Source organism: Mastacembelus armatus, chromosome 8 (assembly GCF_900324485.2).
Source record: "Mastacembelus armatus chromosome 8, fMasArm1.2, whole genome shotgun sequence".
In the NCBI taxonomy this organism is placed as follows: domain Eukaryota; kingdom Metazoa; phylum Chordata; class Actinopteri; order Synbranchiformes; family Mastacembelidae; genus Mastacembelus; species Mastacembelus armatus.
The window spans coordinates 5,405,538-5,424,177 of record NC_046640.1 but is presented as its reverse complement, the minus strand read 5'-3'; the positions used below and the strand labels follow the sequence as shown (position 1 = coordinate 5,424,177).

At 39.0% G+C, this 18,640-nt stretch overlaps 1 protein-coding gene across 2 annotated transcripts in view; it reads left to right on the top strand.

Moving 5' to 3' along the window:
- caskin1 (CASK interacting protein 1) overlaps nt 1-18,640 on the top strand; it is an 83,776-nt gene that overhangs the window by 51,005 nt on the left and 14,131 nt on the right. The window contains exons 3-15 of one of the 2 annotated variants that reach the window (XM_026324169.1): nt 332-429; nt 599-744; nt 2,943-3,038; nt 3,157-3,287; nt 5,282-5,390; nt 6,575-6,683; nt 7,151-7,245; nt 8,298-8,415; nt 11,295-11,540; nt 14,685-14,789; nt 15,540-15,658; nt 17,263-17,344; nt 17,907-18,016. In XM_026324169.1, the coding sequence (XP_026179954.1) occupies nt 332-429; nt 599-744; nt 2,943-3,038; nt 3,157-3,287; nt 5,282-5,390; nt 6,575-6,683; nt 7,151-7,245; nt 8,298-8,415; nt 11,295-11,540; nt 14,685-14,789; nt 15,540-15,658; nt 17,263-17,344; nt 17,907-18,016 (1,564 nt within the window). Of the gene's footprint in view, nt 1-331; nt 430-598; nt 745-2,942; nt 3,039-3,156; nt 3,288-5,281; nt 5,391-6,574; nt 6,684-7,150; nt 7,246-8,297; nt 8,416-11,294; nt 11,541-14,684; nt 14,790-15,539; nt 15,659-17,262; nt 17,345-17,903; nt 18,017-18,640 lie in introns of both variants that reach the window. The other variant, XM_026324168.1, reaches the window with a different exon arrangement.

Here is an 18,640-nt window from a genome sequence, read left to right as displayed (position 1 = left end):
ATCCTTTCCACAAAATAATACTTTCCTTGTGGACATTTTTCATCTTCTACAATCTCATCTCTGCTTATTTCCCTACAGCATATTTCTTGGCTCTTCAGTAGATACACATCAGATGTTTGGTCTTAATCCTCTGCTATTAAGTCTGTTTATCATGCTAAGCTTTGCCCTTAATATTGACCTACACGTCTGCTTGTGTCAGTGTGTGTGTGTGGTGTCATTTGTATGTGATTGTTATGTCCAAGTAACCCAGGAAACAGCATGTCTGTCATTTGTAAAATAAAAAAAAAGTGCAATGCACAAATTAACTGTGAAGTGTGTATGTGTACTATAGGTTTTCTCCTCTGCATCATGCGGCTCTCAATGGCAATCTGGAGCTCATCTCTCTGCTGCTGGAGTCACAGGCTGCTGTTGACATCAGAGACCAGAAAGGTACAAAAACATACACAGACACATGCATACACACACATGAACAAAAACGTGAAAGTGAACACATACAAAAAATGCATATGTGCCACCTTTACACACATCTCTATCTCCATGTGCTATGTATATTGCCTGTCCATTCATACGGTTTATGTGTGTGCTTCTGTGTGTGTAGGTATGAGGCCATTGCACTACGCAGCCTGGCAGGGGAAGGCGGAGCCTATGAAGATGCTGCTGAAATCTGGTTCGTCTGTGAATGGGCAATCAGATGAAGGACAGATTCCTCTGCACCTGTCAGCGCAGCACGGTCACTACGATGTGGTGAGTGGAAAATGTGATTTTTGGTACCTTTAACATTTCTATAATCCAAATGTTCCATATTTTACATAGAATAATGATTCTAGATAGATAGAGCTTTTTGCCATTATAGTTAATTGTTTTGGTTTTCTGGTCCACAAGTGGTCCACTATTTTGGTTCGTTGCGCAGCTTTTATGGTGTTGATTTCAGCCACAGCAAGCAGCTGTTTTCACACAAAAAGTTTAAAAACCAGCATGTATGCCTTGAAAAAAAGTTAGCAAGAAAGCCATACTAGGAGCCTTATATTTGCCTCAGGACTTGTTGGAAATTAACGATAATGTTGCTTCATATCACTCCACTACATCTGTTTTTGTAAGTAGCTCCCTAACCTCTGACTAGAGGAAAGATGTATTCAGAAACAATGAAACACATGAGCTGAGGAAATTTCCATTTTTGAGGCTTTAAAAAGTCTGGGGGAAAACGCTGCAGTGCTGCTGTAGGCCTGCCAAAGCAACAACAATGAAATATAGTATCTGACCACAGAAGCAAAAATACCCTAGAGGAGAGTGATGCTGAGAATTAAGACTCCAAAACTAAGGAACCACTGCTTCTTTTTGATTTAATAACCATGATTTGTATAGTGAAATAAATTACAGCTGGAGCGTTAATCCACAGCCGCTTCCAAGGTACAAAGGCAAGTAAATGAAAAAAAAAAAAAAAAAAATCACAAAAACTGAAACAGACTGCAGTTTCAAAAATACATAATTTAAAACCCAGCAAGCTAAAAGCAAAACATAGAGAGGATTTGAGATGTATTTGCTTTGAAAGCGTGGGAGGCATGTATTGTATATTCTCCTGTTTTCTCCTAAGTTTTAAATGCATTAGAAAACTGACAGCACAATGAATGGTGAGGAAAATTGATCCATAGGTCTTTAACTAAGCTTTTCCTTAATGATCCTGAGGTCACTGTAGAAGCTTTTGTAATATATATACTCATCTACTGTAAGTCAACAGCTTGCTGCTGTTCTTTACTCTTGCCATTGTTGGGATTTATTGTAGCAAAGCTGGTCAAAGGTACATATTTAACAAGACAAGAGACTTAAAAATTGCATCAAATTAATTTACTATTCAGTTTCCTTAAATGGTACTTTTAGGTGTAATCTACAAGTGTGATCTGGTGTCTACTGCTAATGTTGTTTTCTGGTCAGCCCCACTTTTTGAGGACAGCTGTAGTGCTTTTGATTTTTAACAGAGCATGACGTAAAAGTGTTTTCTGAGAAAGCGTAAGAGTATATGCAGTGTGACTTTGTGAGTGCTTGTGTATTCATTGCATAGTTACATCCTTATCCTTGCTATCTTTAAGTGTCTTTGGTGCAGTGGTTGGCCCTGTAGCCTCACAGCAAGAAAGCTGCGGGTTCAAACCTGCTGTGCGGCCTTGGGGCTTCTCTGTGGAGGTTGCATGTTATCCTCTGTGAGGGGTTCCTCCCACCGGCTAAGTTTGAGCAGGCCTTGTCCCCCATATTTACCTCTCAAACTCTCCGTTCTCACACAGCATGTGTGCAGTTTCCAGTGATAATGGTGGAAGATTTACCACTTCGAACTTAGGCTGAAATGCTGAGTGATGCTTGCAGATTTGATCACTTATAGCTCGCCAATTTAGCTAATGTTAGCTGAGTTTACTGTTTCCAGTTGACTTATTTAATAATGTAAAACTGTGTTAAACTTAAACTTGATGGCTAAATACATGATACTTTGCTAAATGACAGAAACTGGCAAAAAATAGCACCCTCACAAGCTAATGATCCCTGTTGAAGACACGGAAATGAAAATCAACCTTGTTGTATTAGCGTGTGAGAGCTAGTTATTACTATATGATAAGTACAACCATGTATAAACTTCCCTGATTCCCTGATAAAGAGCAGAACTGACTGGCTTTCACACAACAGGGACATCCTACACAGTGGATGTCATAAACTAATGTTATTAGATTATTTGATAATGATGCCTCTCTGTCATGGAAATAATGTTATTTAAGAAGTTATGCAGTCAGCAGTTCATGTTAGAGCAAAAGATCGAATTCATCCATTACATTTTTAGACTTGCAAACACTTTAAAAAGGCACTGGCTTCCAAACTACAAGTGCAGAGCTTTGCTTTGCCATGAATGCAAATTTTCAAACCAATTTTTTCCCTCATGTGTCATGTGTGTTTCTTGTCTTTAGTCTGAGATGCTTTTGCAGCACCAGTCAAACCCGTGTATTGTCGACAACGCAGGGAAAACTCCTCTGGACCTGGCCTGTGAGTTTGGCAGAGTTGGGGTAAGAACTTGTGACTTTAGCCATAATTCAAAAACAGCAGCAAATGAAGCCAATCTACAGCAATACTCAAACATGTTGCTTATGTTGTGTGTGGCTGTGTGTTTATGTGTGTGTGTAGGTGGTCCAGTTATTGCTGTCCAGTAACATGTGTGCTGCTTTGCTGGAGCCCAAAAAGGGAGACACCACCGACCCCAATGGGACGTCTCCTCTTCACTTAGCCGCCAAGAACGGACACATAGACATCATTAGGTACACACACACACACACACACACACACACACACACACACACACACACACACCCTTCCACATCTATATCTACCCATAAATGCCCAGAGGTTTATCTTTGTCAAGCACACACACACATTGGCTAATGAATAACTAGATTTAAATGTCCTCCTGAGTTTGCTGATAAGACAGATATAAAACACTAATGGGAAACAATGTGAACCTGTACAAAGAAGGAACAATAGAACAAATGTTCTGCCATATGGTGAGAACTCATGCATCCTCCTCACTACATTTTGGACACATCTGACTGGAAATGCTGCAAATTAGCATGGCATGCCACTCTGTCACACTAAATGCCAAGTCATTTGGTTGGGGTGTGCATAGAATTTTTGTTTATGTTTTTGCAAAATTGCATCATTGCAAGGATGACTTTTGTTGCCACAGTAGTGTTAGTGTCAGCACAAACTCACAGCAAAATGACATGCCATAACAAATAAACTCGCACCACAAGGTCCGTTTTTCCTCTCATCGCTCTCAACCACTTTCACAGTAACTTGGGGCTATGTGTGTGTGTTAGTGCTTGCTCAGCAGACACATGGGGAAGGGAAGGAGAGGGACATCAAAACATGAGAGAACAGTCAGACCAAGGGAAGAAAAGGGAGAGGAGAAGAAGAGAGAAAAGAGTTTAGTGGTACAACCATAGAGAGAGGGAGAGAGAGAGAGAGAGAGATTAAAGCCTGTCACAGGTGATAGAGCAGAGTGTGCCTTTCTGGAGGTGACACTGATAAATGATGCTCATTAGGCACAGCCAGCAGCCTGTGGAAGACACACTCACTCTGATACTGTTAGAGAAAAAATAAATCTGTGTATTGCAGTGTTATTTGTGATGAACTACAGTTTATCTTTCACCCTTATCTCATTGGCTCTTAAACTGTCAATTAAAAGATAAAGCTAGTAATTCAATTCTTATTGTTGGGGATCCCATTAAAAGTCCAAAACCACCGTAAGTCTGTGTAGCCAAAGCCTCACATACCTTAACATATTCCTGAAGCATTCAGGTGTAAATACAGTATAATATATCCTTCCAGAGTTTGGCCAGAGAGGCCGTTTTAGGAAAAGTTCTGGGGGTTGTGAAGTGATGCAGACCACAGTGCTCTGGGGGACATTCAAAGGCAAAGATATATACCCTATCCCAGCTCTGTGCTGTGACACAATACGATCATCAAGGTTTATGGCGAGTCCTTTGGACTTTTATGACTTGGTCATTGGTCTGACAAACACTGGGAATTGTGGGACCTTATATACTATACTCAGGTGTATATAGGCCTTTGAGTTATGTCCAATCAACTGGGTCTGCCACACAGGCACTTCTGTCTGGTTGTAGAAGTATGTCAAGAATAATAATAGCACATATGGCACAGCTGATATCATTGTAGAGTTCCACAGCAAAGGGTCTGATGACATATTATAGCAAATGATTTGATTTTTATTTTTAATACATTTACATTATTATTATTATTATCATGGAGAGTTAACTTAATTGATTGTGTTTTGATTGAAAGTTAATTTATTCAAAGTTAAATTCAGCCTGTAACACAAGAAAGTGCTTAGTAAAGTGCACTAAAAGCAAAGGGGTCTGCATCCCACAGACAGGGTACAGAGGTCTAAAGTACTCAGAGATGGACTAATGCATTAATGGTTTAGTGATTTCATGGGTTTTAATGATAGTAAGAGATATGTAGAGTAATAGCAGATTTATCCTTTAAACCAGGTTCAGTGTCCAGTGTTTTCAATTTTCTTTCTCCCCCTTTCTCTCCCTCCATTTTTATTTTTGTCTACATCTCCTGGTTGACTCATCCTTCAAATCCTCTTCTTTCTGTCTACATCTGCGCTTTTTATATTGACACATCTCTTGACTTTGTAACGCTCTTCTTACCCTCACCTTGATCTTATCACACTTCCTTCCCAAACTTTGTTTTCCTCTGTTCTGCCCTCTGCCCCTGCCTGGATCAGGCTGTTGATCCAGGCTGGTATCGACATCAACAGACAGACCAAAGCGGGCACTGCCCTGCATGAAGCTGCCCTCTGCGGCAAGACTGAGGCAGTGAGACTCCTGCTGGACGTAAGTGGAATTTTACCTTCTAGCACAGACACCTGGTCTTGAGTTCACTCAAAGGACTATTCTAATTTAACTTCGACTTTCCATTTTAAGGCACAGTCCAAAAGAAGTCCAAAAGAGAGTCCAAAAGAAAGCAGTGCCTGTACACGTATTAAATTGAATGAAATCTATCCGTGCTTTAGGTTGTAAAAAAGTTAAAATATAGACATCAAACCTCTAATATTACAATTATGCAACACAATATGAAATCCAAAAAATTTACTGGACTGTATCAACAGGAAGGTAGATATGTTTTGTTTCCTGTAAGATGTAATGTTATCACTGAAAGCACCCATTTGCCTCAAAATATCAATAAAAATAAAGCTTCAATATCAGAAATGTAAAATTGATATTTCCTCTTTCAAAGGTGAGTTTACTCCGCTACTACAGTTTTTACCCTATCCAATGTATTAACATTAGACAGTAGAATTTTCATTATGAAAGTTTTTTTTAGCTATTCATTCTTTTGTATAATATATAAGTATATACGGTAGTGGGGCTCTGAGGCCTCTTGCCTATGAAAGGCTCTGGAAAATCCCTGCATCCCTATGTGATGCAACTGAGGCATAGTTATGAAAAAGAATGCTAAACTGCAACAGAAGAAAAACCCAGAGAGATATGATCCATTAAAATGCCCCAGACTTTATAAAAACAAGAGAGGCAATATGTTTTAATGACTGCGTTCCAGCATGACAAACTAGCTCTGTCATTTAGCTTTCTGGATGTGAAAGGTTATGAATCTTTGCCCTGTAGGCTCTCCAGAGTGTATCCAGCCTGCATTTAATTCAACAGATTTAAATGTGATATTGCTCTTAAAATTTCGGTAGTTTTAATTAACAGCTACAGGGAATGAGTAAGCATAGATTACTTTCTGTTGACGTCATGGTTGTAGATTATCACATCCCTAAGGTGTTTGATTAGTGTGGAGGGGTTTAAATTAACTGGATCTTGTGTGCTTTGGTTTATTTTGTATAAATAGGTATGCATAGTGTAATGCAATAATTAGTAGCATATTATAGCAATAACAGAAGAGAAAATCAAACCCTAGTATAGTCTGGTTCACTTTCTGATTTCTCCTAATGTCTGCAAGAATAAAAAAAAAACTGAAAAAGCAACCTACCAAAACAATATTCTTTTCTCTTCTGCAGAGTGGTATCAATGCCACAGTGAGGAATACTTACAGCCAGACTGCACTGGATATTGTCTACCAGTTCACTGCAACACAAGCCAGCAGAGAGATCAAACAGCTGCTCAGAGGTAAGATGCATGGATGAAAGCCAAAGCAGGAGGTACAGGGAATAAAGCCAGAGAGGTGGCGCCTCTTAATGAGGAAATTGAGAAAAATTATGAAAGCAAAGAGCAACATACAAATTTACCCTCAGTAGGAGGTAAAAATGATAAAGAAAAAAGCAGCTGAGGTTGATATTTTGCAAAATATACTTTAGGGTTTGTTGCCAAAAGTTAGATGACAAGATTGATGCCAGTCTTACACTTGTATTCGAAATGTGAAACTGTAGCCAGAAGGTGGTTAGCTAAGTTTAGCCCAAGGGTTGGAAACAAGAGGAAACAACTACCAAACAGCTTCTCCCAAAATGTCAGGCTATTCTGTTAACTAGTTATATCCAAATGGAGGAACTGTAGATTCGGTAGATATTGAGAATAATAGTGTAATGTACCTTTACTGAAAAGTATTTTAGAATGTACCGTCTCTCTCTGTCTGTCAGATGCATCAGCAGCCCTCCAGGTTCGGGCTCTGAAAGATTACTGCAACAACTATGACCTGACAAGCCTCAACATCAAAGCAGGAGATGTTATTACGGTAAAACACACACACACATTCATAACATAAGCCAATTTGCCACCATGGACACACACACACAAACTGTATAGTAAAATTTCAATAGTTGTATCTTCACATGTTACATTTTATGTTTTATGTATCTGGGGTTTAGACTGTTGGTTGATTTTAAAAAAGACATTTTGAACAAGGTGACTGGAAAATTTTCACCAGTTTTTGAGTCTGTGTAAACTAAATGATAATAATAGTTGATTATACAATGAATTCAATAGTGTCATACTTACAAGCAGCGTGTGATGAGGTGTTACAGGTATCCATGACTTCATGTTGTGAGGATCACATGCAGAAAACAGTTCATTAAATCTTCCTGCAAGTGCTCTTTCCAGTCTGTAGAGGGAGCTACAGCTTTTGCACCACTGTTGCAGATTCAAGGATGACAGTACAACAGTCCAGAGTCTGTAACTGATCATCCCTCAGTATTTAAGGTAGCTGCAGCAGCTACATTTTCAAAGTGTTTGCATGAATGAATCCCATAAAAGCTGTTTGTTTACAGTAACATTGCCCTGGTGACATCATTGCTACAGTTTTGATGTGTTAGGAGACAGTTGGAGATTTCTTGCTCCCTCTTTGGTAAAAGAATATGCAAAGAATGAGTGGTTTCTCTCAATTAACTATGAATATGTTATCAAAGATGTTCATTATTCACTCATTACATTGCAGTCTGTCCACCATTCATAAATATTTATGAGCATTCATGCCTTTTAGGTAAGTTAAGAAGTGCAATGCATTATGGTTCACTACTCACAGTCTGAATGAAACATTTGGTTTTGTTGACTGGTTTTGGGGAGCTCCAACTGTGTTTTTGTTTGTTCTGTTTGACAAAAAAATATATTTTAAATAAGATGGCTCTGTTGCTTTTGTAAAGTTCAAAACAGCATTAAATATTTTTTGACCAGTAGACTCAGGTTGGGGTGTAAAATCCACACAAAGGGATGCCACAGTGAAATTTTTTTTACAGAAACAAGAACATGTAAATAAAACATGTATTTAGTGCCTATATGTCTTTCTGACAGGTTTTGGAGCAGCACCCTGATGGACGCTGGAAAGGCTGTATCCATGACAACCGAACAGGAAATGACCGAGTAGGCTACTTCCCGTCCACCATGGTGGAGGTCATCAGCAAGCGCACAGGTGTGTGTGCTCTCCTCTGTGTGCGTATGTGAGTGTGTGGTGGAGTTCAAAATTGTGACTAGGCTCACTGGTGAAGTGTCATCACATCAATCATGTGAATATATGACACATATTTGGACTAGAAGAACTTTGATAAAGCTAGAACTTTGGTCAAGAAGAAAAAGTGAACCTAGCAGAAATCTGTAAAGTTAAAGACCATTCATTTAAATAATTGTCTGAAAAAAAATTAGCTTATCAGCTTTTCCTGAATGAAAATAGGTTAGAACACATATCATATCAAGGTCAGCCTGCAGCACAGTGGTACCAAACACCAAGCTGTCATTCCTCTATTACTAAAATCTAATGTTTGTGAATCGTTTTTGTTGTACGTTCCCAAACTCTTGAACTGTATTCCAACTGCATTTGAATGAAAACTGACACTGCTGACACTCTGGATTACTTGTTGATTTTTTTTAAATTATGCGTTTTTTAAAGAATTAGATTTGAATAGTTACACCACTCCCATATCTGTGTGGTACATTTGAAGCTGGTTAGCTTAGCTAAGCACATGACTGGAAACAACTGAATGGCCAAATGGAGCACAGATTTGTGCGGATGTGTAGCTATAGAAAATGTTGACAGATCATGTTGTTTGTCATATGTAGCTTCAGTTAGCAGCAGCCATTTTTTGAGTCTTTGCAATAAGCCATGCTATCCTAGCTAGCTGCTGACACTACCTTCTAGTAAGCTGTAATAGTCTTAGCTTCTTACTCTGCGAGCAAGCCAGTATTTCCCAAAATGTGTTCCGCCACAGGTAGAGGTATAATTTTGATGTCATCTCTGTGTTTTCCTAATTTTAACAGGCAAGCTGATGTGCCATTAGCTGTGTAATCTCTTTAAACAACTCTGCTCATTTTAACCTCTTCATATCTTATGTGAACACAATGAGCTATTAATCTCTTTGCTGAGACCTACAGAACACATTTACACCCATCCCTTAACTGCACAGCCACAAACAGGCTCAGATTCCCTTGTTTATTGGTGTCTGTATGCAGGTCTCGTAGTTCTGTTTGTCCATCTGTCTGTCTTGTCTCGGTCTCTAATCGTGTCTCTCTGTGATTATCCATCTCATCCCCTACTGCCACAGAATTCTCATCTACCTCTCTCTTTCACATTTTCTCTCCTTTCGTGTGTTCACTCTCTCCCCCCATCATTCTCTCTTGTTTTAGAAAACCACTGTGGAACCATGGTTGAGAAAAATGCCATTGTGCCTGCATTTCTCTTTGCAGTGCACTGTTATATAGCAGCTGAGGATGCAGTACAAAAAACAGCTGGAGCACTCCCACTCAGCCTAGGCAGACACACTGACTAATCACTGCTAGTGCACATCCACACACCACAGTTGGGGCTATAGCAGCTGTTCTAGCTGAAGGTTTCATTTACTCAGCTGTTTCTCATCAATTCTTTATTATTCTTTCCCACCATTTCTCTCAGTCTCTTCTACACGTACTGTACTTCTCAACTGCTCCTTCTTTTTCCACTCAGCATATGACTTTTGTAAATGGCCAATTAAGACCTTAATTAAATTACAATCTATACTACACTGTTGATTTACATTTACATTAAATACCAGCAGCTTTAAAAAATAGAATATACCAGGAGCACAGTATACAGTAATATACTATATGAGGCTTTGTGACAGTCCTGTGGCAGGAGACTGCCAGTTTAAGTACACCACTAGGGGTGCTTCGGATAAATGTGCGGTACCCTTTATGTGCTCGATTGCATTGACTCAGTTATAAGCTTTAGCTTTATTTATGGAGTTCCACTGCTGTAAATCATGCAGCTGCAATGACATCTGGGAAAATGTGGATGCAGAGCACAATATACACAGTAAAACTACAATGATACATTCACCTTGTGTTATTGTACAGTATCTCTAGTGTACGTTCAAATGCCATGACCACCAGATCTAAAGCCATGAAAATGTACCACTTTGGCTTTCTATAACTGATTGAAAGGTGGATAACCTAAGAGCTTGCTAGTTAGTTTGTCTAGTGCCCTATTTTTATGTTACATGACCAGCTGAGTTGCTGAAATGTAATACATCCACTCAGTCCACTGCTACATTTTAATAAGTCACAACAACTTTTCATACAAAGGACATCTTGATATGACTGCTACATTTGGCTGGAGTTTGACAACCTAATTAATAACTAATATCTCTTTACCAGCATAATTTAGCAAATGATAGAGTGCGCTTATAAGTCAGTAAATCTTTACTACTAGAGATATGGTAAGTGGTATAACATGGTCTCCTGATGTTATTGTTAGATGTTATTTTTATGTGCATATATAAAATGTAGTATATATTGGCTCGGTACACATTTTCTGCTTAGCTGCACTGGAGGCTTGTTAAAGGGAGACTTCACAGATTTTTATCCAGATTCCTATATTTCAAAGATGATGTGTTTACATTGGTGAATAACATGAAACTATAATCTGTGTTATATTGAAGAGCTTTTTGTAAATCCTTCCAAAAACATAAGAAATCAGTGGGTTGTATTAAATGATCTATACAGTGGTGCAAAGGTCACTCTTGATTATCATCTCTAATTTCACCATCCATCACTTCTCTTTGTACCTCTCCATTTCAGTGATGCCCACATTTGTTTGTCCTCTCCCTCTCATTATCCTCCCACCATTAATGTGATCCATGTCCTTCACTACCTTTGGTTTCTTTGTTTAGTTTTGTAACTTCAGCCTTTGTTCTTAATTTTCTTTTTCCCCCCTTTTTCTTATGTGTAATTCTCTGTTTTGTTGTTTGTTACGTGGCGGTGGTTCACTGTTGGCTGGTTGTGTGTGTGTTTCGGTGTGTCGTCACGGTGGGTGTTATCTAGGTTTGGCCAGCACAGTCATTTGTACTCAACAGTTTCAAAAGATACCGCTGGTTCCCCCGGCGACGGTTGCCCCTGCCAACGCGGTAGTCAACGGCAACGACACCACGTTCCATCAGATCCATATCCTGCCTCCACCGCCTCCTCCTCCACCACATTCCCATCAGCCACTGCTTCCACTTTTCACTTCCTTTGGCTATAACAGGTCGCCCGTGACAACCCCACAGGGAGACACACCCACTGCCCCAGGTACATGCCCCCTTTTCAATAGTATTATTATTATTATTATTATTATTATTGATATTATTATTATTATTATTATTATTATTAAAACTTTAAGGGATGCTTTCCTTTGGTGTATCTACCAGTATAAATTTCTGATTGGTCATGTAAGATTTTAATTGGTGTTTTAAATGTTAGAAGGCATCCCTTAAAGTTTTCTGTTATTGATTATTTTTTATGTACTTTATATGTTGCTCACATTGTATAACTTTTTCTGTTTTTGCTATTCTCATCTCCATTACTAAGAGCCAGAGTCAGTTTTTAGATAGGAGTATAAAGTGTCTATTCCTGGTATCAGTTGTAAATGGAAGGCAAAGGCACTTGTCACTTTAAATGTTAAATAGCCTCTAATGCAATCCAGTTATAAATACATACATATAGAAATATACTTTATTTACCTTTAGCCACATATTTTGTCCTCTGTTAGCCAGACCACAAATCCTTTTCCTGGGTTACATGTACATACATCAGGGTTAGCCCTACTCCTGTCAAGAGAGTGAAATCAAGACACTTTTATTTACTGTAAGTTTACTACTGTAATTTACATGATTTAAAGTGCGTAAAACATATGAGAAGCATTAGTAGTAATGCACCAGAAGCTACATTATTCTAAGAATAACTTGTACAGTTAAGTTATAATGATTGTAAGGATAATGCAGTGATGTTGTATGAGGGGGTTACAGACATTCTGATGTGGTTTTGGTCTGTCCCACAAAGGAATCTTGTGGAAATTTCTTTGCTACTAAGGAAGCATAGATGTCAGGTGGGGAGGAAAATTTGCCATTCACCATAGACCTCTGTGCACCCAAGTTGCTTTGTGCTTCAGTTAAATATCTTGCTGCCTTGTTTTATTTATTTATTTTGCTTTTCCCCCCTTCTTTCCTTTACCTTTGTTGTTTCATCTTTCCCTATATATCACAACTGCTGCACCACCTAGGACAACCATCTTAGTTTCTTATACACAAAAACCCAAAACACACATTTCTCCTGAACACACAGCGTGGTTTCTGTTCTGTCCCTGTCCTGTGTGTTATTGTCTGACCATTTTATTGCTATATGTTTATCCACCTTCCACCTATACAGTGTGTGTGTGTGTTTGTGTGTGTGTGTGTGTGTGTGTGTGTGTGTGTGTGTGTGTGTGTGTGGTGCTGAAAAGTGTACAACTGGTATGAATGGGCTGAAATGCAGTTAGCCACCACCAAGCATCACCGAAACTGCTGAGTAAAAATATACATTTTCTAGGAAGACCATTTGACTGATGATTAGTTTGAGCTGTTCCTTTAAAGCTTCCGTGACATTAATGGGTGAATTTTTCTTTCTCATTTAAAAAAAAAAGCCAGTGAAATACTGTATCTAGAATAACTTATTCTCAACAATATTTATGTTGTGTATGGTCATTCATCAGAAGACATTAGAAATATATGCTAAAACAATTAATTACAAGCAAAGATTTTGTAAGTGTCAAGTGTTATATATGTAGGACACCTGAATGCATTGTTAGAAAATGGCACCCATAATATTTTACAGGTAAGTTATTTACTGACTGAACTTTTTTTCTTTGCGAATGGCAACCTTCACTGGATACCATTTTGTTTCCTCCAGGATAATAGATCTCTTTAGACAAATTGTCTAATGATGCAAAAACAAGACTCGATTTAAGGAACATAAAATGTCTCACCAGCTACTTGTATTTGAAAACATTCTTAATCAGTGTGATCAGTCTTTGTCTAACTTCACTTGGAGAGATGCAAAATGGCCACCAGAAGGTGCTGTGACATCACATGAAAGGAAAAGAAATTTGCAATCTGTGTGTTTTACTGGAGCACTGTTAGTCACACATATAAACCATTTATAAACCCTTCCCAAGCTGGTTATAATGGTTTATGACACTCTCCAAATGCACTACAGCAGCCCCATTCTGGGTTTACATATATAATCACACACTTATGGATGTATTATATATGTATGTGTATGTACATTATGGCATATATGTGTATATACACAAATATTCATGTTATGGGTTTATTTATGTACTATGGATTTATAAATGTTTTCATATATCTTTATATATATATATATATATATGCTGTTTTTTCTGTTTTTCTATGTGTGTGTGAGAATGTATATGAGAATGAAAGTGTGGTGAGTGAGTTTGAAACATATATCTATTCTTTAAAACCTCCCTTATCCTAATCCTTTGCCTTATCACCTGCTCTTCTACCGGTCCTTCTGTAATTCTTGTTTTTTCTCAGATCAGTTTGGAATTAATTTAATTAATCTGACTACTCTTTCTGAAAATATCAAGTTGCGTACAGTCTACAGAAAGTAGGACAGGTTATAATGGTAGTTTGGCCTTGACATTTTTTTCCTGTATTGAGTAGAAGAGTCAGAGCCGTAATGTTTTTCAACTAATTCTGGAGACAACTCCAGCCTGTGAAAGTCAACCGCACCTGCTAGTTGTTTAATGTACATGTGATGGACAAATGCTGTAAATAGCAATGACTGCTGCAGCAAGAATCTCCCTATTTTCAATTATTTTAGATGCTATAGAGGTAAAGTTGATATAAATCACTTAAAAGCACAGTACTCACCTGTCAGATTGATTTAGCTATTAATTCTTGATAGTGTAACACACTTTGAGTGTAAATATAGTGTACTTTTTTTTTTTTGCTAGTCCTATTCTGTGATCCATAGCTTACATTTGTATTTAAATTCTGATTTGCTTTACGTGGTGTTAGTAAATTCAACATTTGGGTAAGCTAATTATAGTTCAAACATAACATTAAAGCTGCAAATCAAATAATTTAACTCAATATTTGGTATGAACAATAGATAAAATGATCAAGTGTAAGGTGAGAGGGGTGACAGAGAACCGACAGAGTTACATCTAGACTTTACAGTTCCCCGATTTTTAGCTAATTTTTCCAAATTTGGTTCTGTATTTTAACAAATTTCCCTTATCAACTTTCAAGACGATAATGTGTTCATATGTCAGTGTAGACTGTAGATTTTTCCGTTGCTCCCAAAACATTATTGCTGCAAAGGGATAGCAATGCTTCCGAGGCCAGCTTAGGGTCGGTTAGCAGCTAACCGTGGTGTTCTTTGTTGAAGGTTGTCGCGGCTCAGAGGCAAGTCCTCACAGCTCTCCCACCCCATCCAGCGGGCCCCATGGAGGCTCCAACGAAGAGATCTGGGTACTGCGCAAGCCTGTGGCAGGTAACTAAGCCGCGCTGCGCTGAGCCCTCAACCCTTGACTCCTTAAACTCTGACCAGGGCTCAAACAGTATCTGACATCCAGTCTAGAAAGGCTTGTCTGCCTGTCAAGTGTCTGCGGTTTTGCAAATGTCCCCAAGAACATAATCTATCCATCTATTTCTTTGAACTCAAAGATGATGTTTGAAAACTTTCAGATACTTTTTGACCTGCTCCTAAAAGTCTCCCATGTCCTGCTTATCCCTCCATCTAAAGCTAGTGATTTCAATGCCCTTATATTTAGGACTGCAGCCATCTGCATCGGTCTACACTCTGTGTGTGTCTTTCAAACTGGATGTATGGAGACATTTCCGTGTGAAAAAAGAAAAACAATAAAACAAAAACACCTAGGAAACAAAGGAGAGAAAGTGTGAGGAAAGCTAGTGGGTGTGTTGTGTGTGAATCTAAAAGTTGTGTCTTGTTTACTCAGTCATTCAGTCATCTGTACGTCCTGTCCGTCCAGTCCATCCAAACACATGCTGCCCAGTGCATTTAAGTGGAGAGTCACATCTGTTACCACATTGCTCTGGATATTGGCTAAACCACTCAATGTGTGTCTGTGTGCGTGTCTGCGTGCGTGTGACTGTATGCGTCCATTTGTTTGTTGCCTACAATATCTATACATATTGTTTGGGTGGTTACACGCATGTGTCAATGCATGTTTGAATATTTTGTGTGTCTGTGTGCATGTGTGCGTGCATGTGTGTGTTGCAGGTGGAGACCGCAGCAGCGTGGGTAGTTCTGGCAGTGTGACAAGTGTGAGGTCATCAGGCAGTGGTCAGAGTGCCGGCAGTGCCGCACACATTCTCCACGCTCAGGCCGAGGGTGTTAAGGTACCAGAAACATGTCTATACACACACACAAAGCTATACTCACTACAGCTTAATTCTTAGTTAGTTTACTTTGCAGTGGTTTCAATTAGTTCATTTAATTTAATGCTACTGTAATGTACAAATGAAACTTTACAATTTGTCATCAAGCAAGCTCAAAGTTAAATTTAACATACAGGAAATGAGAAACAATAGTAAATGAAAAATTTTTCTTATAATGGAATTTTGAGTGTTCATGTATTGGAACTGTGACTTAAAGCCACCGATAATTTGGTTTCAGACTGTAAGTATTTTCTCTTTCTAAGCTCAGCTAATCTGCACAGGACCGTGTGGCTGAGGTTTCATCAGATTACACTGACACATACGTAAACAACTCCACAACTGTCATCACATGTTGATTCACATGTTGCTGAAACACTGAACCACTTAGAACTAGTGCAGAATAATAAAAAGACATGAGTGTTTATGTAAGAAGCACAAACTTAGTGCATATATTCATAGGTTAATAAATAAAACCTAAATTAGTCCCTAGATCTTGAAACAAGCATGTTACAGAATACTTTCAATCACTAAATACTGTATGTTTTGTAACAGTACTGTTCATCCCAGAAGTAGTTTTATAGGCCTGGAGAAGCTATACCAACAAACACTGAAGCTGTTTTGGAGGGTCATGGTGGTGAAACTCTACACAGGGACAGTTCTTGCTGGTTTCATTTTAATGTATCAGCCATCTGTACATTCTTATGGCCATTTATAGATATTCATTTCATACAGCGACACAGGTATTGTTCTGCACATGTTCTTAAAATTGGTTATTTATAAGCCTTTTTTGGCCAGTTGCACATTTGACATTTTCAGCAGGCACCCTGCGTAAGAAACTGCAACCGAGACACTTTTTAAACCTAATAAAACATCCACGCACCAAAATTAGACGCAAGTGCTGCCCAGACTGACTGGAGGCATATATCTTCTCTGTGTCTCACTCAGGTCACTTCTTATCAGCTTTAGTAGGATTTTTTTATTGAAGTGATTGTACTAGATGTTTCAGAACCGAGGTTTAAAATGAAATGAATGTTGCATAAGGCAGCATATGTCACATCTTTCATTGCAGAGAGATTGTACTGCACAGATCAATCTTAAATGAGATGATGAAGGTTATGGAAATGGATTTTTGTATTGCTGGATTAGAAGGCAAATATTCAACTTCTTAGCAAACCAAAGGTGAAGGTGGTAGTCTGGGTTAATACAGAAAAAGTTCACTGTGACTTCTGACATATAGTTTTTATTAACATTTAACCAAAACCACAATCTTTCCCTAACCTTAAGTAAAGTGCTGTTACTGCTTAGCAAACTTTAGTAGATACTGCTGCACAGAACTGAGTCCGTTTGTTTGCTCTACAACTCCTCCCTACCTGTGCTACGGTTACACTGTGTGTCTCATAGAAAGGGAAGGAATTAGGGGATTTTCAATGTTATGTATGGCCACAGTGGCTCTAATGCTGTCCTGCAACAAATTGTGAGCTGCTAATTGTAAGTTGTTAATATGGATGTGTGTGTGTGTGTGTGTGTGTGTGTGTGTGTGTGTGTGTGTGTGTGTGTGTGTGTAGCTTCTAGCCACAGTCTTGTCTCAATCTGCCAAAGCCAAGGAGCATCTACTGGAGCAATCCAAGTCTGTGGACCAACCTGCAGGTAGGCCAGGTCCCTGAATCGAGGGTGCTCTATCTTCAACTCAGTTATTTTTTTTTATTCACTGAGTTTACTTACTGTTTTAGACATACCTCTTTATGACATAAATTCACAGTAACATTACTTGCAAGTTAAAATGAAAAGTGAGAATGAGGGAACAATTGTTGTAGATAGACAGAAAAAGATGAAAACCAGAGAGCAAGAGAGTTGAGTTAGAAATACTGGAGTCATAATCTGTTGGTCCTTTTAAAAAAATGCTGTCATATCACACACAGACTTAGGCACATGCACAGATCTTGGCTGGTTTATCAGACAGATGGCCAAAGCAGGGGATGTAGGAGGAATCGTGGAAGGGTGTGATTGGTTAAGAAGGTTTGTTATGTCTTAGAAAGCAAAAGATTGGTATCAGGTACTTATCAAAGCATTGACCAGTTGAACCAGGCTTAACCTGGTGGAGGAGAATACAGGTCAGGTAGCAAGATGGGCAAACTCATATGCCGATGGACACACATTTACAGCAATAGGGTGACACCTTCAAACTGGCCAATGATATTTCTCCCAGCAGGATCCGCCAGTTCCTCTCGGACATCGAGCCAATCAGGCTGTCCACTCCATGAAGCGCCGCCTTACGACACCACAGTAACCAGGAAGGGGGAGGGGCCAGTCGAGGGGAAGGTAGGACAGTCCTAAATTCCCACAGACTCAGTCTTCCACAAACATACAAGTCATACAATCTTTCAGCATCTTATTGCAGCATGATGAGAATGTAGCTCTTCAGCCACCTCAACCACAACACTTTCACACTTGTACATACACACATACACATACACAAAACACACACCAAGATGTCCCAGCGGTTTCTCTCTCAACTGGCCTCATCTGTGCTCCGAGTGTTCGGATGCAGCTATGACACGGTGAGTGCGTGAGTGGAAGATCTCTAGCTTGATCTTGTATGAAGAAATGTTGTGTGGTATTGTGTTTGTGTGAGCGAGAGAGAGAGAAAATCTGTGCTTCTCTCATTTATTTATTTGTTACCTGCTTTCCATCATTGTTCACTCTTTTTAGTTGCAGCTTCTCTTTTTCGATTGCAGTATTTTTGCTGTGATAAATGCCTCTGTGTTGATCGTTGCTAGATGCACCTCAGGCAAACATAACTCTAGTTACGATATTGGTTGTGTGTGTGTGTGTGTGTGTGTGTGTGCTTGTGTATGTGCTGGCAGGTGCCGAGCAGTATGCATGGTGTGGGTAGACTTGCTCAGCACAAGAAGTGTGAAATCTGAGCTTACCCCATGTACAGTA